We start from the raw sequence: 25,273 nt of genomic DNA, 5'->3' as shown, positions 1-25,273 counted from the left end.
AAGGGGATATGAGTGCTCTCAATAAATATACTGAGGTGTAGAGGGATAAATACCAGGGAGTGTGAAGAGCTATTTAAGCTCAAGGACAATGTTGACACAAGAACAAATGGGTATAAAATGGCCATGAACAAATTCAGGCTGGAATTAGAAGAAAGTTTCTAATCATCAGGAGGGTAAAGTTCTAGAACAATGTCCCAATAGGAGTTGTGAGGAGAAATAACTGGACTAGTTTTAAGAGAGAGCTGGACAAATTCATGAGTATGATTGGATGACAGGCCTGCTTGTGATGGTAAGGGGCAGGGTTCAGCAGCCCCAGCGATCAATTGCAGTTTATGTCTTATGTTCCTAATACCTTATGCTTCAGGGTGTTAATTGCCAACTGCAGGAGTCAGGAAGGAATTTCCACTCCCTCCCCCAATGCATTCTGGGAGTTGGGGTTATCTCCTTCCTCTGAAGCATCATGGATGGCCATGACTGGAGAGGGGACGCTGGGTGGGGTGGGCCAGGGCTCTGAGGGGCACCGAGCATTCTCTCTCTCAAGTGCTTGGTGCTCATGTGCTCAGACTCTAACTGATCGCCATATGTGGGGTCAGGAAAGAATTTCCCCTCAAGTCAAATTGGCAGTGAGCTTGGGGGGTTTCACCTTCCTTTGCAGCATGTGGGTTTGGGTCATTTGCCAGGATTATCTGGGTCCATGTCAAAATCAATTCCCTGCTAGTGCAGGGGCCTTTGGCATTGGTGCATTAGTCCCTCCTATTCTCTGCCTGTGGCACACAACAGTCTGATCTCCTGTAGGCTGTAATACTTTGGTCTCATTTCAGTTGTTGGGCTTAGTGTGTGGGTGCTGGGTGATGTTGGTGGCCTGTCATATACAGGAAGTCAGACTAGATGAGCTGGTGCTTCTTTCTGGCCTTAAATTCTATGATTACGTCTCTGTAAGCGGGGGAATAGTCCCGCTATTGTGGGGAACTTTCCTGGCTTCTGCACTACTCCGGTGAAGTGGGCTGGCGAAAGGATCTGAGTCCTCACTCCCACTTCCCTTACCTAGAGGCCTCCCTGCCCTTGAGAACTCCCCTTCCACTCTCCTGTCTGGCAGAGTCCTCGTAACCCCAACAAGGCTGGGCCCAGATTTCTGGGGGGCTTGACTCCCAACCTTGCTGTGGTCACCTAGGACAGGGACTAAGGTGTTCCCACTTTGGGATACTCTCCCTGCACTGGACACTTCTCTGACCCACTGATCATTACATACAATTTAAAACAAATTTATTTAATCAGCAATTAATTTTAAAAAGAATAAGGAAAAATGGGAAAGGTTAAAGAAAAACACATCACCCCACTCTGTGAAAGAGAACATTTACAAACAGAGTCTCTGGAATGTCAGAGCAGTTCACAGTCTGTTCCTTGTAGGTCCCAGGCCTTCTCCTCAGGACCTGGCTGTGCTGCAGGGATGTTAAGGGTTGGACACTTGCTCTGGTGGTGGTCACACACTTCCAGGCTTTGGGTGGTGGGACCCTTCTTCCCAGTGTCAGCCCCCCATCGTGTTAAGGTCCCGCTCCCAGTCTGGCCTGCAATGACCGTTGGCTGGGAGTGATGTCTTTCTGTGCTGGGCCCTTTGCCCAGGGTCCCCCGTTTGCTCTCCCAGCTGCCTCACTGCACCCAGCTCTGGACTGCTCTGCCCAGCGCCACACTGCCTCAGCACAGCTGCTGCTCTGCCTTTCGCTCCCTGGGCTGCCTTCTCTGCCCTCTCTGGCTCAGTTGCTACAGCTCTGCTCCAGGGTGCAGGTCTACTCTGCAGGCTGCTTCTGTGACATCTCTCTCAGCTCTCATCTGTTTCCTGGGCTGCTTGTCTGGCCCCTCTGGCTCTGGTGGCTGCGAGCTCCTCCCCAGGGCAGGTCTGCTCTTCTGGGCTGTGCTCTGGCTTTTTGAGCTGCAGCTCTGCTCTCAGGAGCTTAGCTTGGGCCCCTACTCTCTCCTACTCAGCCCCACTCCATCTGACTCAGACATTCCAGCTCAGACGGAGGACGGGACCCCTGGTCTCCTGACTCCTTTGATGAGCCTGCCTGCTCCTGTCAATCAGGCTGATCTGGAGCATTGGCCTCTCCACATTGATCCTGGAGACTGTCAGTCTCAGGCTCCTGATTTCCCATCGACCCCTCCCTTTTTAGTGCTCAGAGCTAGCAACCAAATACTCCTACTGACTGTTAATAAGGGGGCAACAGTCCCCTTATATCTCTATGACAATATAATGCAGTCCATTTTCAGTGATGTACTGAAATGTAGCTGCACCTCTCCACCACTGGATGGCACTGGTTCAATTACAGGGACATTTAACTTGTGGGAAGCTTGGTCAGAGGCTGTAAGAGTTTTTCATAGGACAGAATATTGATATCATATAACAGCAAGAGAATCTAAGTGCAGAATCAGAAGAACCAGGTTCTCCAGCAGTAGGATGGAACAAGGGAATTAAGATTTTCATGACCCCATTACACTCTACTGCTGGGCACAATGGATCTACCCACTGCAAAAATAAAGCTTAGCTTCTTGGGGTGCTGGTCCATAACTGTGGAAAGTAAAATATGGCACAGAAGAGTCCACTTAAAAGAATCTACTCTTAGTCATGAATTCTGAGTCAAGCAGGTGATCGCATCATGCAAACTTGACTGGGTTGTGAAGGGAAGCTGGTAACTTTCCATGGCTCAGGTTCTGAATGTTGCTAAGAGATGAATAATCCATAGACTTAACACTTGACTAGATGTTAAATGGCTGTCAGAAGAGATATCTATGATAATCTGATTATCTTTTAGTGCACAATTATCACTTCAGCGTTGAGTCTGGGCTAGAGAACCAAAACCTGACATACTCGAAAGAACTCAGATGGATATTTTGATGCATTTAAGCAAATTCTTATTCTATGAGGAATGTGCTAGTAACAAGGCAGAATCTGAGATTTGGAAAAATTAATTAAGTAGCTGATCCTTTATCTGATATGCAAATAACAAGCTGCACTGTATTTACTTATGATAGGAATAAACTGAAAGATAAACCACATATTTTAAAACTAGAAGAGCTTATATCAGCCAAAATATCACTCCTATAAGCTAAAACAGGGTTTCTCAACTTTTCGGTTTGGTGACCCCCAAGTCAAAAGCAAAAATGTTCATGACACCACTACATTTAGTACAAGAGTAACAAGGTATCAGTGATAAACTCTATACGTTTATCATTATTTGTGCTTTGAGATGTTGCCACAGAATGCTTACCCTTGGAGGGTAAGAGTGTGTGAGGAGTGGAGGAGAAAGAGTTCCTTTACTTTATATTGTAATAAAATATTTAATGCTTCCCTGTACTTCACCCACCCCGATCACCTTTCATGACCTTGCGACCTCTGGGTTGCAACTCACAGGTTGCGAAACACTGAGTGAGAAGTTAGTCTGGAGCATCTTCTAGCGACTCCAATTGTTTAATAAATAGGGAAGGATAAATGGTCTGGGCCAAGGATGCCTAAAAGATCCCCAGAAGCTTTGGCAGGAGTCATCTGTGGATCATCACTCTACTGCTGGACACAATGGATCTACTCACTGCAAGGATAAAGCTTAGCTTTCTTGGGAGCTGATCCATGGCTGTGGAACAAACTCCCATTGGAACTAAGAACTGTCTGAAACCTCATCACTTTCTATTCCAAGGACAAGCTGTATGTTGGACTTTTCTTTCCATAGCAAACATGCAGAACAGAGCAGAGCAGAAATAAAGTACCGATGACTAGGCTATGTGGCCACGTGACAGGAGCAAAATGAGTCAGTGAAAGTTACTATCATTACACTTAAGGAGACCGCAGATGCAGTGTAAGAGCACTTACTGTCAGGCAATTGGTCAATGACTTTCAGTAGGAAATCCTCATACACTTTTTGCTTGGCTACCTTCTTCTGCAGCTTCTGTTGTCTGTAAAAATGCAGCAAGGAATATGTAGAGTTTAATAAAAAACAATGAGAACACGAGGAACTAATTACATGAATCCCCTGTATCAATTACAGCTTCTTGTCACACTTGCACTACTCAAGGGAAAGGATTTCCCTTATAGTAATGTGAATAATGGTGTAAGTATGTTGCATATAAATGACATAGAATCCTTCATCAGATCCAGAAGTGCCCAATCAGTTCAGTCTCCCAATACTGCGCAGAAGTTAGTGTTGTTAGAATAGCATCCCTGTACTATTACAGACATAGTGTATTTTCATAAAAGAGTGAACTGAAGCAATGAGAGGTTAAGTGACTTGCCCACGATTATCTAGATAATCTGTGACAAAGCCAAGAACCCAACACTCTAGGGACTTTGTACCAATAAAGTCAATGGGAATTTTGTCAATACCTAATGAGATTAGGACTCTAGTGGCCTGCCTGAATCACGAGACCATCCCATCTATCCTGGGGAGGAGTGACTGAAAAAGATTTGGGGGTCGTGGAGAGTAATCAGCTGAACATGAGCTCCCAGCATGATGTGTTGCCCAAAACAGCTAATGTGATCCTGGGATGCATATAGAGGGGAATCTCATGTAGGAGTAGAGAGGTTATTTTACTTCTGGTTTTGGCACTTGTGCAACCACTGATAGAACATCATGTCCAGTTCTGATGGCTACAATTCAAGAAGGATGTTGATAAACTGGAGAGGGTTCAGAGAAGAGCCACAAGAATGATTAAAGGATCAGAAGACATGCCTTATGGCGATTGAGCTCTTTAGGTACATCTGCACAGCAGCTAGACATCCGCAACTGGCCCATGCCAGCTGACTCGGCTCGCGGCAGGGCTCAGGCTGTGGGGCTATTTCACTACAGTGTAGAAGTCTGGGCTCAGGCTGGAGCCCAGACTCTAGGACCTATTCAACTTACTCACAAATTATCTGGAAAAAGGGGTAAACAGTGAGGTGGTAAAGTTTGCAGATGATACTAAACTGCTCAAGATAGTTAAGACCAAAGCAGACTGTGAAGAACTTCAAAAAGATCTCACGAAACTAAGTGATTGGGCAACAAATTGTGCAATATGAAAATTTATTGGATAATGTAAAGTAATGCAATTGGAAAAAATAACCCAACTATACATAAAATATGATGGGGGCTAATTAGCTACAACGAGTCCAGGAAAAAGATCTTGGACGTGGATCATGTGATTGTCTCTGAAGATGTCCCACGCATTGCACAAGAGGCGGTCAAAAAAGCAAACAGGATGTGGAATCAATTAAAAAGGGATTAAGAAAAGACTGAGATTATTATTGCCGCTTACATATCCATGGTACGCCCACATCTCAAATACTGTGTACAGAATGTGGTCTCTCACCTAAAAAGTTATTACTGGCACTAAGAAAGGTTCAGAAAGGGCAACTAAAATGCATTAGAGGGTTTGGAGAGTCCCATATGAAGAGATAAAGAGGCTAGGACTCTTCAGCTTGGAAAAGACGGAAACTAAGGGGAATATGATAGAGTATATAAAAATGAGTGATGTGGAGAAAGTGGACAAGGAAAGCTATTTACTTATTCCATAACACAAGAACTATGGGTTCACAAAATGAAATTAATAGGCAGCAGGTTTAAAACAAATAAAAGGAAGTTCCCTCACGCACCGCGCAGTCAACTTGTGAACTCCTTACCTGAGGAGGTTGTGAAGGCTTGGACTATAACAGCATTTAAAAGAGAACTGGATAAATTCATGGTGGTTAAGTCCATAAATGGCTATTAGCCAGGATGGGTAAGGAATGGTGTCCCTAGCCTCTGTTTGTCAGAGGATGGAGATGGATGGCAGGAGAGAGATCATTTCATCATTGCCTGTTAGGTTCACTCCCTTTGGGGACCTGGTATTGGCCACTGTCGGTAGACAGGGTATTGCGCTAGATGGACCTTTGGTCTGACCCTGTACGGCCGTTCTTATGTTCTTATGACTTTGCAAGGTGGGAGCCCAGAAGTCTACACAGCAATGAAGCAGTCCAAGCCCTGTGAGCCTGAGTCAGCTGGCACTGGGCAGTTGCAGGTTTTTCTTTGCTATGTGGACATACCTTTTGTGTTTATCTATTTAGCTTAACAAAGAAAAGGTTAAGGTTGACTTGATTACAGTCCGTAAGTGCCTACATAAAGAACAAATATTTAACAGTGGGCTCTTCAGTCTAGCAGAGAAAGTTATAACACAATCCAATGGCCGGAAGCTGAAGCTAGACAAATTCGGACTGGAAATAAGGTATGAATTTATAATGATGAGAGTGTAGTTAGCCACTGGAAAAATTTACCAAAAGTTGTGGTGGATTCTCCATCACTGACAATTTTTAAATCAAGATTGGATGTTTTAGATATGCTTTAGGAATTAGTTTGGGGAAGTTTTCGGGCCTATGCTATACAGGACATCACACTAAAGGATCAGAATGGTCTCTTCTGGTCTCGGAATATATGATGCTAGGACTGGATGACAGGGAGTGGATCACTCAATAACTGCCCTATTCTGTTCACTCCCTCTGAAGCATCTGGCATTGGCCACTGTCAGAAGACACAATACTAGGGTAGATGGACCTTTGGTCTGACTCAGTATGGCTGTTCTTGTGTTCTTTTGAATCTAACCATGACAAACCTTTTCCCCTATAGCACAAGAGCTTTTATCTTCTGATGGTACAAAGCAAAAAAGAACAGTCCTGTTAAGGCCCAGGACCAGGAGATTTGGATTCTATTCCTACCTCTCGCACAGACTTCCTGTGCAAAGCCCTTTGTCTCTCTAATCTCCTGTTTGCCCATCTGTAAAATGAAATGTGTGCTCTGTGAACAGCTGGACCTAAATTCACGATTAAGGTCCTGAATTGTTCAGGGATTTAGTGTGGTAATTCTATACCAGCTCCATTAAAAGTGGAGGGTTTGGATTAATTAAATAGGTGTTATTTATTTTATATTAAATTCCATGTTTTTAATATTATCACCCTGTTCTCAGTTTCTGGTGGAAGCCTTAAGAGCTTCAGAACCTGTACAAGTTATTCAGTAAATTTAGCCCTTTGTTCTTAAGCTCACTGGGGCAGGGATTGTCGTTTTGTTCTGTGTTTGTGCAGTGGCTAGCACAATGGGGCCTTGATCTAAGACTGGGGCTCCTAGGTGCTACCACAGTATAAATAATAAATAGTAATGTTTGCAAGCTGTCCACAAATGGAGCATGAGTTTTACACATTTCCTGTTTATACTTGTCTCACTAATATTTTTTGCAAACAAATTCCAGCCTGAGTGTGCGTAACTAAGTGGCTGCAGCAAACATTCTATCTTCATCCTTCAATATGCAAGCTGTGTTACATGGTATTGCTTCTGTTCCCTGATTGGATAACCCTTATCAACTACTACTTCTGATATCACTCAAAAGCAAATCAAAGAGATGTGAATTTGCAAAATGTTCACGAATATTTGTCTTGACAAGTCATCCCTTTTTAACTAAAGTGCCTACGGAGTAGAATGTAGCCAAAGTAGCATACAATAAATGGTAAAAGTACATGGAAGAGAGGAAAGTTTGGCCAAAGGCCCCATGGAAAATTCAGGTCTTATGAAACATGCTGTCTGATTTTGACTGTTGAATGTTTCTTTGATTGTTGTTATTAAGCAGAGATAAGACCAACCCAGGGCCAGTGCAACCATTTAGGCAACCTAGGCGGTTGCCTAGGGCACCAGGATTTGGAAGTCGACATTTTCTTCGGCAGCAACCGCGGCGGCCGGATCTTCAGCTGCCCGTCACTGCCGGCATTTAGGCAGAGGGAGCTGGGCAGGGGAGCGCGGGGAGGGCCGTCTGCAGCAAATAAGGCAGGGGGTGGCACGCAGGGGAACTCCCTGCCCCAGCTCACCCCTGCCCCACCTTCTCCCCGAGCATGCCGTGGCTGCTTCACTTCTCCCGCCTCCCAGGCTTGCGGCGCCAATCAGCTTAGGCACCGCAAGCCTGGAAGGCAGAGAAGTGAAGCAGCGACAGCATGCTCGGGGTGCTCATGCTCATGCGCGGAGCAGGGGTGAGCTGGGGCGGGATGGGTGCCTCAGTGTGGAGGGTGGGGGATTGGGAGCTGCCGCAGGGGGGGCGTCTCAGGGCAGAGGGTGGGGAGCTGCCGTGGGGGGGGATGCCTCAGGGTGGCGGTGCAGGGGGGAAGGTGCAAGGTAGAAGTTTTGCCTAGAGCGAGAAACATCCTTGCACCAGCCCTGGACCAACCTCCAGAGTTATTAGGAAGAGACAGCTAACAGTTATGGGAGATTCGATTATTAGAAATATAGATTGCTACGTTTGTGATGACTGGGAGAACCGCATGGTGAATTGCATGCCAGGTATGAAGATTGCGGACCTCTCAAAACATCTAGATAGATTTATGTGCAGCAGTGGGGAGGAGCCAGTGGTCGTGGTACATATAGGTACCAATGACACAGGGAAAAATAGGAGAGAGGTCCAAGCAGTTAAATTGAGGGTGAAAGATAAGAGATTAAAGTCCAGGACCTCCATGGTAGCATTCTCTGAAATGCTTCCAGTTCCACATGCAGGGCCAGTTAGACAGGCAGAACTGCAGGCTCTCACTGCATGAATGAGGCTACGTCTTCACTACCCACCGTATCGGAGGGGAGGAATTGATTTCTCGGGGATCGATATATCGCGTCTCATTTAGACGCGATATATCAATCCCCAAACGAGCTCCTATTGATCCCGGAACTCCACCAACCCGAACAGCAGTAGCGGAGTCGACATGGGGAGCCGCAGACATCGATCCCGCGCCGTGAGGACGGTAGGTAATTCGATCTAAGATACTTCGACTTCAGCTACGTTATTCACGTAGCTAAAGTTGCATATCTTAGATCAATTTCCCCCCATAGTGTAGACCAGCCCTAAGATAATGGTGTTGTGAAGAAGGATTTAGGTTTATTAGGAATTGGGGAACCTTTTGGGAAAGAAGAAGCCTATAGAGCAGGGGTCCCCTACACGGCACCCACGGGAGCAGCTAAAAGCACCCACATCATGACCCCCGGTGGAGCACCCGCCGAAATGCCACCAAATTTCAGTGGCATTTTGGCTGGGACACCTCTCAATGACACTGTTTGTTGCCAACAAGTGACATCATCAAAAGGCGTCGCCCCTGAAATTCGGCGGCATTTCAGCGGGTGCTCCACCGCCGTCGTGGTCCTTCGTCTGGCGGGCGCCAGACGAAAAGGTTGGGGACCACTGCTATAGAGGAAGGATGGGCGCCACTTAAATCAAAATGGAACCAGATTGCTGGCACCTAAAATTTTAAAGGTTATAAAGAAGTTTTTAAACTAAGGGCTGGGGAAAAGTCATTGGGTTAAGAGGAGCGCACATTTCAGACAGAGACTATCCTCTCAGGAGGATTTATTAAAAGGAACACTCCAAAGCCTCGTAAAAAGGAGAGGAAAGAAGTTGAAACTTCTGATGAGAAAGAGTCCCAGTTACATCACATGAAGGCAGAAAACTAAATATTGACAAATTTTATAAGTGCTTATATACAAATGCTACAAGTCTAAATATTAAGATGGATGAACTTGAGTGCCTGGTATTAAATGAGGAAATTGATATATTAGGCATCACAGAAAGGCGATGGAACCATGATAAGCAATGGGACACAGTAATACCAGGATACAAAATATACAGGAATGACAGAGTGGGTTGCATTGGTGGAGCAGTGGCCCTCTACGTGAAATCACAGAGTCAAATACGTATTAAACTTAAGTGAATCAAACTGTACCATCAAATCTCTATAGATAGAAATCCCATATTGAATAAACAGCAGTAAGAATATACTGCCAACCACCAGACCAGGATGGTGATGGTGACTGTGAAATGAACAGGGAGGCTAGACAGGCTATAATAACAGAAAACCCAGTAATGGTGTGGGATTTCAAATACTCCCATACTGACTGGGACCATGTCACCTTAGGACAGGATAAGGAGATAAAATTTCTAGACACCATTAACAACTGCTTCTTACAGCAGGAGATCCTGGGACTCATAAGGAGAGAAATAATTCTTGATTTAGTACTAAGTGGAGCCCAGGATCTGGTCCAAGAGATGAATATAGACGGACTTCTCAATAATAGCTACCATAATTACATTACATCTAACATCCTTGTTGGAGAGAAATACCAAAGAAATCCACCAGTGTGGCATTTAACTTCTAAAAGGGGAACAATGCAAAAATAAGGATGCTAGTTACACAGAAATGAAAAGGAACAGTTATGAGAGTGAAATGTTTGAAAATTGCAAAGAGACTATTTAAAAACACCATAATAAAGGCTCAAACTAAATGTTTGCCTAAACTAAACAAAAACAGAACAGCAAGAGGATCAAAATAATGCCACTATGGCTAAACAGATAAAAGAGGCAGAGACAAAAAGACACCCTTTAAAACTGGAAGCCAGTCCTACTGAGGAAAATAGAAAGGAGCATAAACTCTGGCAAGTCAAGTGTGAAAGTATAATTAGGTAGGCCAAAAAAATAATCTGAAGAGCAACTAGCAAAATACACAAAATCTCACAGCATTTTTTTAATTACATCAGAAGCAGGGAGCCTGCCAAACAATCACTGGGACCACTGGATGATTGGGGTGCTAAAACAGCACCTAAGAAAGGCGAGGCCATTGTGAAGAAGCTAAATCAATTCTTTGCATCGGTCTTCACTGGTATCTTTGGGCTGGTCTACACTACGGGGGGAAATCGATCTAAGATATGCAACTTCAGCTACGTGAATAATGTAGCTGAAGTCGAAGTATCTTAGATCGAATTACCTACCGTCCTCACGGCGCAGGATCGATGTTCGCGGCTCCCCATGTCGACTCCGCTACCGCTGTTCGGGTTGGCGGAGTTCCGGGATCGATAGGAGCTCATTCGGGGATCGATATATCGCGTCTAGATGAGACGCAATATATCGATCCCCGAGAAATCGATTGCTACCCGCTGATACGGCGGGTAGTGAAGACATAGCCTTTCAGAGGATATGTTGGAGATTCTCACACCAAAGCCATTCTTTTTAGGTGAGAAACCTAAGGAACTGTCCTAAATTGAGGTATTAATAGAGGAGTCTGGGGAACAAATTGAAAAATCAAACAGTAATACATCACCAGGATCAGATGGTATTCACCCAAGGGTTCTGAAAGAACTCAAATATGAAATTGCAGAACTACTAACTGAGGTATGTAACCTATCTCTGAAATCAGCCTGTTTAGCAGATGACTTGAGTATATCTAATGTAATGCCAATTTTTCAAAAAGGCTCCAGAGATGATCCTGGCAATTATGGGCTGGTGAGCCTAACTTCAGCACCTGGAAAATTGGTTGAAATTACAGTAAAGAACAGAATTATCAGACACAGACGAACACAGTATGCTGGGGAAGAGTCAATATAGCTTTTGTGAAAGGAAATGCCTCACCAATCTGTTAGAATTCTTTGAAGGTGTCAACAAACATGTAAACTAGGGTGATCCAGTGGATATAGAGTACTTGTACTTTCAGAAAGCCTTTGACAAGGTCCCTCAAGTAAGGAGTCATGGGATAAGAGAGAAGATCCTCTCGTAGATCAGTAACTGGTTAAAAGATAGGAAACAAAGGGTAGGAATAAATGGTCAGTTTTCACAGAGAAGAGAGGTAGATAGTGGTGTTCCCCAGGGATTTATACTGGGAACAGAGCTATTCAACATATTCATAAATTATCTGAAAAAAAGGGGTAAACAGTGAGAAGTGGGCATCTTAGAAATCCGTTTGCCATGGAAAAAACAAGGAACAACATGGAATTTCCATTTTTACAGAGAATCTTTAGTTTTTACATTTTGTGAAAAAATAAAAATATATACAGTGGAACCCTGATTATCTGATCTAATTGGAACTGGGGCCAGATCAGATAATAAAAAATTCAGATAGTCAGGACAATGGGCTGTCAGCCCAAAAGTTGTAAATATATCAATAAAACTTTGTGTTCAACTGATACCTATATATATTATGGCTAGGGAAACTAAAGTTCAGTGTTTCATTTTAATTGTGGAAAAACACAGATTTTCATATTCTTTTTGTCAGAGATTTTTTTTTTTAATCACGGAAAGCTAGGATCCCTGGTCAGAAGTCAAAGATTGCAGATGATAAAAAAGTTACTCATGATAGTTAAATCCAAAGCTGACCAGATCTCACAAAACTGGGTGACTTGACAACAAAATGGCAGATGAAATTCAGTGTTGATAAATGCAAAGTAATGCACATTGGAAAACATAATCCCAGCTATGCATACAAAACAATGGGGTCTAAGTTAGCTGTTACCACTAAAGAAAGAGACCTTGGAGCATTGTGGACAGTACTCTGAAAACATCTGCTCAATGTACAGTGGCAGTCTAAAAAGCTAACTGAATATTAGGAACCATTAAGAAAGGGATAGAAAATAAAACAGAAAATATCAAAATGCCACTATATAAAGCCATTATACACCCATACCTTGAATAGCATGTGCAGTTCTGGTCAGCCCATCTCAAAAAGATATATTAGAATTGGAAAAAATATTTGGAAGGGAAAAATGATTAGAGGTATGGATTAGCTTTCGTATGAGGAGAGATTAAAAAGCCTGAGACTGTTCATCTTAGAAAGAGACTTGTAGAGGGTCTACAAAATCATGAATGTTGTGGAGAAACTGAATAAGGCAATGTTATTTACTCCTTCACATAGCACAAAAACCAGGGGTCACCTAATGAAATGAATTGGCACCAGGTTTAAAACAAACAAAAGGAAGTACTTCTTCACAAAACGCACAGTAAACCTGGGGCTGTTACCAGGGGAGGCTGTGAAGGCCAAAAGTATAATTGGGTAAAAAACAAATTAGATAAATTCATGGAGGCTAGGTCCACCAAGGGCTAGCCAAGATGGTCAGGGATGCAATCCCACACTCCGGGTGTCCCAAAATCTCTGACTGCCAGAAGCTGGGACTGGAAGACAGGGCATGGATCACTCCCTAATTACCCTGTTCTGTTCATTCCCTCTGCCAATGACAACAGAAGTCAAAATTTTGGGCTAGATGAACAATTGGTCTGACCCAGTATGACTATTCTTGTGTTCTTAAAGGTCTGGACTTTCTGATTTAAGCTTTCACAAAATGTGTACATGTTCAAATCTGGGGGGTTAGCTCTGTTCTGAAGGTTTTACCACTCCATAGATTGCGTGGAATGTAAGTTATCAACCTGAGAAATCTGAAACTGAGTTGATCCTGCTAGTATTTGAACTTTCAGGGTCTAGATTACTACAATGCAAACCTGAAGTTTAGGTTTCTAAGCCACAAACACAGGTTAGAAAGACACATGCAAAATGATATAGTAAAATTCTTTAAGTGGGTGGTGGTACATGAACTTTTTAGATAACCTAGATGGGTCTGTTGCATACCTGACTTTGAGTTTTTCAAGTTCTGCTACCAATTTATCTATCTCCCTCTGTTTTATTTCATTTATTTTTACTTCTGCTTGGTATTTCTGGAGTGAACGCCTCCTCTTCACATCACTTTCTTTAAGAAACTTGTCAAATTTAAGAGCTTGATTCCTGCTCTGGCAAAAAAAGAAAAAAAACGAAAAAAAAGATGACATATTTAATAAACCAGGGCAATACTCCATTCAGGGGAGGGACTTTGTGTAAAATCAATGAAAGGTGTGCATGTTCTGCTTGCTGATCCTTGTTAAACTAAAGTTTTACAAATCTACCAAGACCCAGGTTTGTTTCCATTTATATTCCTGTAGGATGAAGAATCAGGTCCCCACTAGGTACCTGACACCAACATTTGTGTCACTGCTGAATTTAGCCCGACATGTTTTGCTGCATAAGCAGAGGGGAGCACTGTCAGTCTATGGAGGCCTTCAGGATCAACCCAATGCTGATGGAGGAATCTGAAAGTCATTCTTATCACTGTGAGTATGATCAGACAAAGAGAGCGAAGGAGAGCACACTGCTCTCACTTGGGAAAAAGCGTACCAGGCTGCAGCTCTTGCCTGCTCCAACATGACTCTGCCAAGCACTCAAACGCACCATTGACTGCACTGCACCAGGCCCAGAAGCAAGTGTGCAGATATGGAAACCACCAGAGCAGAGTCCTGGGAATGTGAAAAGACCAGGACTAACTCCTCAGGGACCCTAAGTGCTCTCTTATCATAACACAGATGGGAAATGATGCTTACATCCTGCTGCTTTTTGGCAAATTGTGCTCTCCGCTGAGCTACAGCTTCCATCCGCTCTTTAAATTCCTGCCTCTTAGCAATCAGCTCTGCTGTGATACGATCAACTTCAACCTCTTTCTTCAGAACCAAGGTTTTTTGCAAAGAGTTTGCATCAGTCTCAAGAATCTTGCTGGGGGCCTACAAGTGGAAGTGGGTTTTCAAATCAGTAGAGGCACATAACAAATTCCTGTGATGTTCCCATGGGTCTTGCATAAAAACAAATTCAGTGCATCATTACTTTTTGTCTTAAAGTACTAACCAACATAATCATTTTTATTCCCTTGCCCTCAAGGTATACATTAAAATAAGAAAACAAAGATTCAAACAAGAACATGAATGCTGCAGTTTTAAGGCCAAGTCCCGATCCTATTAAGGCAAATGGCAGAGCTCCCCTTGACTGCACTGAGAGCAGACAGTAGCCCAGAGCTCTCAATCTGCCAAATGTGACCATGGTGTGACAAAAGAATTCATACAGAGGGACATAAACTATATATCAGTGCAGGGGCTTAATATCAGCTGGGCTGTATTTATTTCCTCACAGGCAACATTTTCTACAATCCAGTCTTGATGGTAATGCAATGTGCACAGGACCTGATTCTCCACTGGCATAACTCAAGAATAACTTCATCTTGGTTAATGGAATTAGACTGGGGTAAATGAGAGAAGAATCAGAATTTACCATGTTGGATAAGATGCTTCAGAAGATGCTGTTATGGTGTTAAGATGTGACAGGACATCCCAACTACAAAGAAGTGATTAGCCGGTGTCACTAAAACCCTCAGGAGGTTTTGTCTTTGACTTTTTCTTAGCCCAGTCCTGAAGCCCTTACTAAAAGCCTGCTCTACTTTCTACTGAGGTTCACAGCAAGGTTCCCATTCAGGTCAGTGGGAGTCTTCCTAACTAAAGATGTCAGGATTGGGCCCATGGTAGTTGGAAGCTTGAAGCTGAAATTTATTTCCTTATCAGAATATATTTTTCCTGCTTGGTGCCCACACTGGTTTGTTAATGCTCTTTGTTAAGGGGCCTCTCGTATTTGTTTGTGTATGAAAAAGAGCACTGAGGTGTTTTTGCAAAAGAAATCCCCCATATAAAGAATGACGTGGCTTGGTCAGGGTTGAGAGGCCCACAGCTGAACAGAGCTCTTGTATGAGCTGTCTGCAGCATCCTTTCAAGGAACTTTCTGCAACTATGTCATCACATTACCTCAGCAACTGATACGTGGCGCTGAGGTAATTTTCCTGAGGAAAAGGGTTCCATGGTCTCACCTACAGAGCCGTCCTTAGGATTTATGGGGCTTTACGCAGTATTATTAAACTGGTGCCCCTATGCTGGCATATTTGGCTTTGTCAATATTGGTGCCCCAATACTGGTGCATCTATGCCAGTGCAGCTGGTTCCCCTGCACTGGCACATTCAGCTCTGTGAACACGGCCCCTGCCTTCTGCCTAGTAAGGAGACTACAGCGTGCACTGAGTGTGCGGGACCCGACCTGCTCTTACCTACTGTCCCGGTTGTAGCTGTGGACTCCGTGGGTGGGTGCTCTGGGACTGAAGCACCAATGGGGAACTGGCACCAAGCTCTTCCCCTCAACCCTCCCTCCCCCCACGCCTCTCGCGCACCAGTGGCCCAGCACTGACCAACTCCTCCCCCTCCCTCCCAGTGCTTCTGGAGTGCCGTGAACAGCTGATTTGTGGCATTCAAGCTCCGAGAGGGAAGGGAAAGAGCGGGAATGGGTGCATTCAGGGAAGGAGGTGGGAAAGAGGCGAAACAGGGATGGAGCAGGGGCAGGAACAGGTGGGGCAGGGGCTTGGAGGAAGGGGTGGAGTAGGGGCAGGGCCTGGAGTGGAGGGAGGCGGTCCAGCAACCCCGGGCAAGATGAGAAGTCGTCGCCTATGGTCCCGGTGGTGCCCAAATTTTCAGGTGCCCTACGCAGCCGCGTATGCCTAAGGAGGCCCTGCGCACCTATCCAGCCACCAAACTCAGATCCTACACCAGTGAGGGCCATACCATTCCCATATAGACAGACACAGGTGATCTGAGTCTTGATGACTCATACACAGCACCCTGTTGAAGGGGAAGCTCTTGAACTATGTTCCCTGTGACACACAGACACAAAAGGAGAATCCAAAAAACCCCACATCTAACCTCGCTGATGATAGGGATACGAGTAACATCTTTATCCTCTTCTTCCCTGGGAAAACAAATGAGAGTCACCTTTACATGGAGAGAATTAAGGACATCTTTTTGACAGGCCAGATCAGAGTGATAGAGTTTAAGGCCAGAAGGGACCACACTAGATTGTCAAGTGTGTTCTCCTGTATATCACAGGCCACCAACACCACCCAGCACCCACACACTAAACCCAACAAAGAAAATGAGACCAAATTAAATAAGACCCACAAGAGATCAGACTATTGTGTGCCACAGGCTAAGAATAGGAAGGATTGGTGCACCAATGTCCAACCCTCTGCCATGGCAGGGAACTGATTAAGTGAGATGGACCCAGGTGTAGCTGGCAAGTGACCTGCACCCACATGCTGTAGAGGAAGGCGAAAACCTCCCAACGTCACTGCCAATCTGACCTGGAGGAAAATTCCTTCCCGACCCCACACATGGAGATCAGTTAGACTCTGAGCACATGAGCAAGAACCAGCCAGCCAAGCACCTGAGAGAGAGAATGCTCAGTGCCCTCTCAGAGCCCTGGCCCACCTCACCATCGAACCATCTCCAGTCACAGCCATCCCTGTATAAACTAGAAGTGAGTCCCAGGGCTATAGAGCCCTGCCCCTTCTCCAAACACAAGCAACTCCCTCATACAATTGTACTCAAATTTGTCCAGCTCTCTCTTAAAGAGAATTAAGTTATTTGTCCCCACAATTCCTATTGGGAGATTGTTCCAGAACCTCCCCACTTAGATGTTTAGAAACCTTCTTCTAATTTCCAGCCTGAATTTTTTCATGGCCAGTTTATATCCACTTGTTCTTGTGACAGTATTATCCATTAGCCTAAATAGCACTTCATATTCCCTGGTATTTACCCCCAATGTAATTATACAGAGCACTCATAACCCCCCCCCCAAGCCTTCTTTTTGCTAGGCTAAACAAATCAAGCTCTTCCAGCCTCTTCTCATAAGATAGGCCCTCCATTCCCCTAATCAGCACCTGCTCCACTTTAAATTCATCTTTCTTGAACATGGGTGACAAGAACTGTACAAAGTATTCCATCGGAGGTCCTATAAATGCCTTGTACAATGGCATTAATATTTCTCTATCTCTACTGGAAATGCCTTCCCTAATACATCCTAGGAGTGCATTTGCATTTTTCACAGTTGCATCACATTGATGGCCAGTCATTCTATAATCGACCCTCACACCCAAGTCTCCTTTCTTTTTTTGTTTCCAATTGATAAGCTCTTAGCAGAAATTCTTATTATTAGACCCTAAATGCATGACCTTGCATTTTGTACTATTGACTTTCATCCCATTTCTGTTACTAGTCTTCAAGATCATCCAGATCTTCCTGTATAATATTCCGATCCTCCTCTGTATTGACGATGCCTCTCAACTTTGTATCATCAGCAAATTTCATTAGCACACTTCTACTTTTTGTGCCAAGGTCATTAATAAAACTTAAATCCAAAACTTAAAACTTAAATGTTCAAATCCCAATAGGGTAGACTCACTTCATCTTTCTGTGGCCAATAAATTGTGTTCAGTGCTCTTTATAGTGTGAGAGACTCTGAAAGAGACCTCTTGTGTGCACATTAAAGGTTTCCTGGCACTTCTCTTAAGACTAGAAGTTTGTCCTGGTGTCCTTAGTTAATCACTAAATAAAAGATTAATTTAGTGCTCTCAAAACACCGTAGGACATACAGAAGTATTATCAAATGTTCAGATAAGTACCTGGACAGATAAATGTTATTTGTTTTACAAATATGAAAACTGAAACATTTGCAGTTGGTGACCTGCCCCTGGCCACGAAGTCAGGCAGAACTGGAAAAAGAATTTAAGTTTCCATTACAAGATTAATCCCACTGCAAAATGTCTCAAGTTACCATTTTCCATTTTGGTTTGTTTGTGGTCATGAGGGTTAGAAACCTTGAGCCTTCTATTACTGGGGATTGAAATCTTTGAGTCCAGGGCAGAGATGAAAGTAAGCCGGTACGGGTCGGTATGGAGGACCGGTAAGAGAAGGAGACTGGGTGAGGCAGGGAGAAGCCTGCCCCCTGCATAAGAATAGTTTAAACTCAGCTGTTCCCTGAGTGGTTCAGCCCTGGGGGTTAGGAGTGGTTTCTGGCATCATTGTAAATTTCACTCACAGTAGCTGGGGGAGTGGGGAGGGTGTGTTTGACCATGGCAGGGGCAGTACTTGTCTGCCCCGAGGATGAGGAGATCTCACTCCAATACTAATATACACAACAAATACAAGCATTTGGCTGCACAGCTTAAATCCAGAGCTAATAAAAGCAGGTGGAAGGGGAAAACTTACTGTCACATTGCTTTCTCATCTCCTCCCTCCCACTCCTCCAGCCAGGCTGCAGACAAGGCTCTGCATTCCTCCCCTGCCCCAGCAGGGGTTCTCCACTAGGCTCTAGCATGCAATAGGGACACTGACTGAGATGCCTGCTGCTGCTGCCTGCATAACAACAGTTTAAACTCAGCTGTTCCCTGTGCAGTTCAGCCCCCAGGGTTAGAAGCCATTTCTGGCACCCTTGTTAATTTCATGCCCAGTTGTTGTTGGGGGGGGGGTGGAAGGAGGGTGTGTGTGACCATGGCAGGGGCAGTTCTTCTCTGTCCCAGGGATGACGGGATCTCCTATACACAAAAAACAATCAAAATCAGGAACCGCTTCCAAGTTCAAATCTATCCCATTCCCTCTCCAGCAGAGGATCATGGTTGTGATGTCCAAACTGCTTGCAAATCCTCTTTGACTTGTTACTGAACCACACAAGGAACAGCTGAGTTTAAACTGTTCTTATGCAGGAGACAGGCTTCTCTCTCCCTGTTGCAAGCTAGAGAGAAGCCCCTGCAGCTGCTGCTCAGTGCCAGGCAGGGAGAAAGCACAAAGCCTAGTGTCCGCAGCCTGGCTGGAGGAGGAGGGAAGACATGGAGAAAAATGTGACAGTGAGTTTTCACTTTTTCAGGCTTATTCCAATAGTAAAGTTTTATTACAGACAGTACTGGTAGTAGTAACAGTAGCTTTATTTTCTCTATCTATGTCATGCAATGAGAGGAATCCATGAAGTATGTAGAAGAGGTTGGTTGCTTGCGATTGGACCATATGAGTAAGAAATGTAAATTACTTTCACCCCTGCCCAAACCCCAGGGCTCCCAGCTGCCTCTGCAGCTGGGAGCTCTGGGGATGATTTAAAGGGTCCAGCCCCTAGCTTCAGCTGAATCCCCAAGCCCTTTAAATCCTGATTTAAAAGCCCTGGGATCTAAAGGCCCCACCTCTTCCGACAGAGGCCACGATTCTTCTGGTTGAGGCCCCTCCCCCTCCGCAGGACTCTGGAGTACTAGCAAGACCTTTAAGTTACTTTCACCCCTGGTCCTGGGTGCTATAAAACTCTAGAGATGGCCCTTAAATGTGCACAATTAGAACTAATGGGCATGTCTAGTATGTTACTTATTCTTTTGAAAAGATGTTTTATAAAAAAAGAAATGGCTGCCAAAATAAATAATATAAATAAAATAATAATTGGAGATATACCAATCTCCTAAAACTGGAAGGGAGCAGTCATTGAGTCCAGCCCCCCGCCTTCACTAGCAGGTTGCATTTTTGCCCCAGATCCCTAAGTGGCCCCCTCAAGGATTGAGCTCACAATTCTGGGTTTAGCAGGCCAATGCTCAAACCACTGAGCTATCCCTCCCTCATGTGCCTCCTTGACCTCTCATGACTTTTTACATAGCCAGCAAGTCAACCACATATGGTAGATTCATACTTACATCACAAGTACAGTATGTTAGCAAACAGAAACCACAGTAATGGCCACATTACAAACAGCAAACTAGACAGATTAACAGGACACACATATGCAGCTGCTGCTGCACATATTCAGTTTCCCAGATTTGTCCTGGACTTTTCCAGGGCTGAGTTTGCCAATTGTGCATATGAGTCACATTATGCATGGTGTTTTGTTTTTTTTTAATAGATTCCATACTATCTTCTATACCTTGTAAGTTTAAATGATTAACTGCCCTGCTGTCTTCTACCCTATTCTGGGTTTGCAAGATGGATTCAGATACAATACATGGACACATTCAGATGTTGCAAACAATAATTTTATAGTCGAAATAGAGATGGCTTCAATCTGACTAAACTGTCCAGCCTAAAAGCATCATCTGAGATAGCTCAGCCTCTGAGACACAAACTCCACAGTCAAGGCAGATCACCAGGGGAGGGAGCTATTTTTATATGTCTACCATAAAGGCTACTTCAATACTAATCAATCTGTTCTCTTATTCTAAATGTCTAGAAACACACAGGGAAAGGGGAGTTCAATTTCTGAACCTCAGGTCTCACAGGCACATTCACTTTAACACTCCCCTTTTAGACTTTAGATTCAACGAAATAAAACGTGAGCGCAAGTGACATCACCTACCTGTATTCCTCTAACTGGGTTACAAAAACGTTCCTCCTCCTGTTTTCCAGCTGCAGTGAGTATCTAGGATGGTCGTTCCTTGGCACTGCCAGGGACTCCAGGTCATTCATGATGAGCTCGGGGATCTAACTGACGACTTTCCCTACCTGCAATACTTCATACACAAGCCATGTGCGTTGCAGTGCTGTTCTCCTTCTGCAGAAGGGAGTTTGCAACAGAGTTTGTAAGAGTTTGCTTAGAACAAAGCAATTAGAAGTGTATTGTTTTAACTGCACGAGAGATGCAGAGCAATCTATTTTAGTAGCAACTTCAGAATGTGTTGCAAAGCTCTTGCAGAGCTCACGCACAAAAGTCCGGGGAAGGCTGGCGGGAGAGCGGGGGGAAAAAAGAGGGAGGAGGTGAGTTTGCTGTTGCTACAGTTACCTTTCAGTAGCCGGCCTCCTTCGGCGTTTCCCTAGCAACCCTGGGCTGCGTTCTAAAAGAGAACGCGGGACAAGTGGATCAGGGCCTCGGTGCAGGGAGAGTTCTTCGCTGAGGGTGGCTGGCTGGGCTTTGCTTGCCCGGGGAACAGCTCCGCTGCATAGGTATGCACGACAATCTCATTAAAACACCCTATTTTTTATTGCAATTGAAAAAGGAAAACACCCCCTCCCCCTCCTGATATCTGCAGTAAAAGAGCCCGGTCCAGATGCACTGAAATAAAGGAAAAATAAAAGCAAGTCCTCAATACTTTAAGGATACAAACATTGAAAATGGAAGTTTGGGGTGATATTTGTTTGAGCTTTTAGAAGCTGTTTGGTTTGCCTAATTCTGTCCTTTCCCGGCAGTTTCCAATCCCTTTGCAGCATATCTCTGTTTTAAACCTCTCAAACTCCTAATGAGTTGATACTGGCCTAAGACTTGGGCACTGAAGTTCCCTTTCCACAGAGCAGGCTGTGGCTGTGCAAGTTTGGGAACCACCCTCACTCTTGCCCCCAAACACTGGGAACCCATCTAGGAGTAAGGAGGCTCAGTCAACATGATGTTTGGGGTTTTTTGAGGCAGCAGGCGGGGGTCTTTCTGAGATGCTTACAGTGCGTTTAATCTGGATGATGATTTTTGTCAAGAGGACATCTGTACAATTCATACTACATCACAACCGCATACAACCATAAGATCATATATCTTGCACAATATCCATCAACCTTTGTTGAATTCAAACCGTCAACCTCTGTGGTTAAAGGCTCCATCTCCTGTTCCCTTGATCCCCTGCACAATTCTTTTTTAAATCACGAGGAGCCTGAAATCTATTGTTTTTCTCTTACTAGATCTAGTTTGTAGTCTGGATTTTTTTAAAGAAAAGTACAGAAAATGTCACTAGAACATCACATGACTAGTCAGTGTATGTCATTTGTACATTGTGTTATGTAAGATTTTAAACACAGTTTCCAAAGCCCTTTGGAAGAAGCTGTGAGCTTCTCTCTTAAATACTTTCTGGGTCCAAAGACACTGGGCTAGATCTTCAGCTTGGGTAAATAGGAATAGTTGAAATGAATGGAGAGAGAAGCTCTTTTAAATCAACATAGGAACTGGCCCAATAATTCTGATAAACACTTCTAATGATAGAGGGATACATTCTCTGGTCCACTCCATACACTTTTCATCATATAAGTGTGCATAGTGCAAGTTGACTAAAAGCACCTGGAAATAGATAGTGACAAATTCTACCTGGGCAGGGGAATTTTCCACCAACAGAAAGCTGGCAGAGGTGGCTCCTGGGCCAGTTGCCATCCCAATGTGACTACTCTTATGTCACTTTAACTTGTGCTGGGCAGCTCAGGATCCTGGAACCAACATCCTCCACTGCATCCAAGCAGAACTCAGGTGGGGTGAAGAATCTGTTCCACGAATCTGGGGGGGAGGGTGAGATCTAAAAGTAGAAAATACCTATTTCCTTCATCACTTCTGTCACTTTGCTCAGAAAAAAACTGTCAATGGTTAGGAGGCTATTCTTATTTTGAATATTTATGTATGTAACTTCTAGTTAATCAAAAGGAGACTAGTTTTATTTCCATTGATCTTCTATGCACTCTGTAGACCAAATATTGTTCAGTTACTCTAGCGCAACCCCACTAATTTCACAGGAACTGCACTAATGTAACTGAAAGCAAAATTTGGCCCTAATGGTCTGTAACACAGGTGTGAAACCCAGCAGTGCTGTACTGATCTTTATTACTGACTCCAGACATGTGGGATGGGTTAAGGTTACAAAAGGCAATGCTCATGTCACATGCCAGGGTTCAGTGTCCTCGAAAGGCTCCAATGGTTTCTGTTACATCTTTTTCGTTGCTTGTTTTTTCTTTTAAATCAAAAGCAAATAGACTTGATTGTGAAACATTCCAGCCCACCTAAACACTGAACCAATAACATGTTTTTATCCTGATTTAAAATATTGAGGGATTTTCTTTTTATAACAAAAGAGCTTTGGTTCTGATTATACACTGCAAAATGAAAAATGTGGATAAGGAGGTGCTGCTGTAACATTAATGGGTCTCTATCCAGGCTGCCTCAGTGAGATATTGTTAGCATATTCATCATAGTCCTTGTATGCAGGAAGTGGAGCTTCTTAGGAAGGTTTGTAATTATGAAACATAGCTACACATTTCCTCTACAGATTGAAACAAAGCACTCAGTGTTTGACTTCCCAATCATTTTATACATTACGCAATTTGTGTGCAAGGTGTGGTAAACTGGCTTAATAAATGTGATAATGTCTCCCTCTACTGGCTGGCCTCAGCAACTACAACATCTTGCTGCTTGTTCACAGCTTCAGGATTCAGAAATACAGTACAAGGCAGCTTGTGTTTTTTGGTGCTAAAGACCCAAGGTTCAGTCCCTGCTAGTGATCATGAGATGCTTGTATACTACAATGGACTGGTATATATGCATGAATGAATATCCCACCTCCTCCCCATGCTGTGCTGCCCAGTGCAGCAGTCTGGGAGCTGACCTTGTCTGTGAAGACCAAGCCAAAAAAAGCACAGAGTACTTCAATTTTTTTCACATCATCTGTCACTAGGTTGCCCCCATTCAGTAAGGGTCCCACACTTTCTCTGACCTTCTTGTTGCTAACATACATGTAGAAAAACTTCTTCTTTAGATTAGTTAGATAGATAGATAATGCAAACATGACTAAATTACTTAACTTAAACAAAGACAAAAGCCATTTTTGTATGATTTAAGTGCTCATGAAAGGTGCTGTCCTAACAGCCCCAAAAAGCTAAGTCTTCTAGTATCTATAAAACAGGCACAGCACGGACAACATAAACATCCCCTCAGTGATATAGTAACGTGCTTCAGCTCTGACCTTGAAAGATCCACTCTACATATGAGGCAGGCTTTTCTGCTGAGATCACCCAAAAAGATCCAATTCGTGCAGTTGTGATGGTTTTTGGGATGTGAGCATCTATCCATTGCTACCTAGATTGGGACCTCCAAACTTATCTCTCATAGGCTACTTTACAGCTTTCAGATGGCAGCCACTTCCAACCAGAGCTGGGCTGGATTTGGCCTGGGAACCTAGAAAGTCCCTATATCCAGTTTCTAATCCCTTGAAACAAAAACCTTTCCCTTCTCAGCAGCCATGTGGAAGTTACTAAATTCCACACACTGCATCACCACATTCTCTGATGTTCTTATAGCACCTCATACTCTCTGCTGCTTATACCCATAATATGTCCCAAGCATCCACCATCAAGAAGCACTATTAAATGCTGAGCTTGGGCTCATATATAGATACCACTGTGATGGGTGCCTTGGAAATACCTGGAGTAAACTGATGTACTAGGACCACTTCATACACTGCTGAAACTGAGCCTTCTTTGGGACAGAGCATAGCAGCCATTCTTTACCAACTGTGCTGTAGCACACAACTGGGTTTTAGTTAGTGAAGAAAAATGCATGTATCACACACTGCAGAGGGAATGTTGGCAAGCAGAATTTATTCACCCACATTGTTTATCCCTAGTCCTGCAAAAGTGCCATGGGCTGATTAATCGCCACAAGTGGCCAGAGATTTCATCTTTCTTCTAAAGATCGTGGGGCAGATCCTCAGCCAGTGTCAATTTCAATGAAACCAAGACAATTTACACCTGCTGCAGATCTACCCCAGTACTTCTAGGAGCAAAGGGACCCTCAGCATGAAGCAGAGCCATTGGCTAAATATTGACTTAGAAGGAACAATTTTTAAGTACCAAGATGATAGGAATAGGTGCCTTAAAATACCACAAATGGATAGACGGATGGTGGATGATAGAAGTGTCACTCATACTGCTGTCTGTGGCATCTATAAAAGCAGCAGAGAATCCTGTGGCACCTTATAGACTAACAAACGTTTTGGAGCATGGGCTTTCGTGGGTGAATACCCACTTCGTCAGATGCATGTAGTGGAAATTTCCAGGGGCAGCTATATATATGCTAG

At 43.9% G+C, this 25,273-nt stretch overlaps 1 protein-coding gene across 1 annotated transcript in view; it reads right to left on the bottom strand.

Annotated features, from left to right (window-relative positions):
- Nucleotides 1–25,273, bottom strand: part of CCDC197 (coiled-coil domain containing 197) — a 47,773-nt gene that overhangs the window by 9,665 nt on the left and 12,835 nt on the right. The window contains exons 2-6 of the mRNA XM_032772590.2: nucleotides 20,815–21,009; nucleotides 16,359–16,404; nucleotides 14,176–14,352; nucleotides 13,394–13,551; nucleotides 3,857–3,939 (exon numbers count right to left, since the gene is read on the bottom strand). Coding sequence (XP_032628481.1) covers nucleotides 3,857–3,939; nucleotides 13,394–13,551; nucleotides 14,176–14,352; nucleotides 16,359–16,404; nucleotides 20,815–20,924 — 574 coding nt within the window. The 5' untranslated portion in view covers nucleotides 20,925–21,009. The remainder of the gene's footprint in view (nucleotides 1–3,856; nucleotides 3,940–13,393; nucleotides 13,552–14,175; nucleotides 14,353–16,358; nucleotides 16,405–20,814; nucleotides 21,010–25,273) is intronic.

This window comes from Chelonoidis abingdonii, chromosome 4, assembly GCF_003597395.2.
Source record: "Chelonoidis abingdonii isolate Lonesome George chromosome 4, CheloAbing_2.0, whole genome shotgun sequence".
NCBI lineage: Eukaryota > Metazoa > Chordata > Testudines > Testudinidae > Chelonoidis > Chelonoidis abingdonii.
This window is presented reverse-complemented; position numbering and strand designations above follow the sequence as displayed.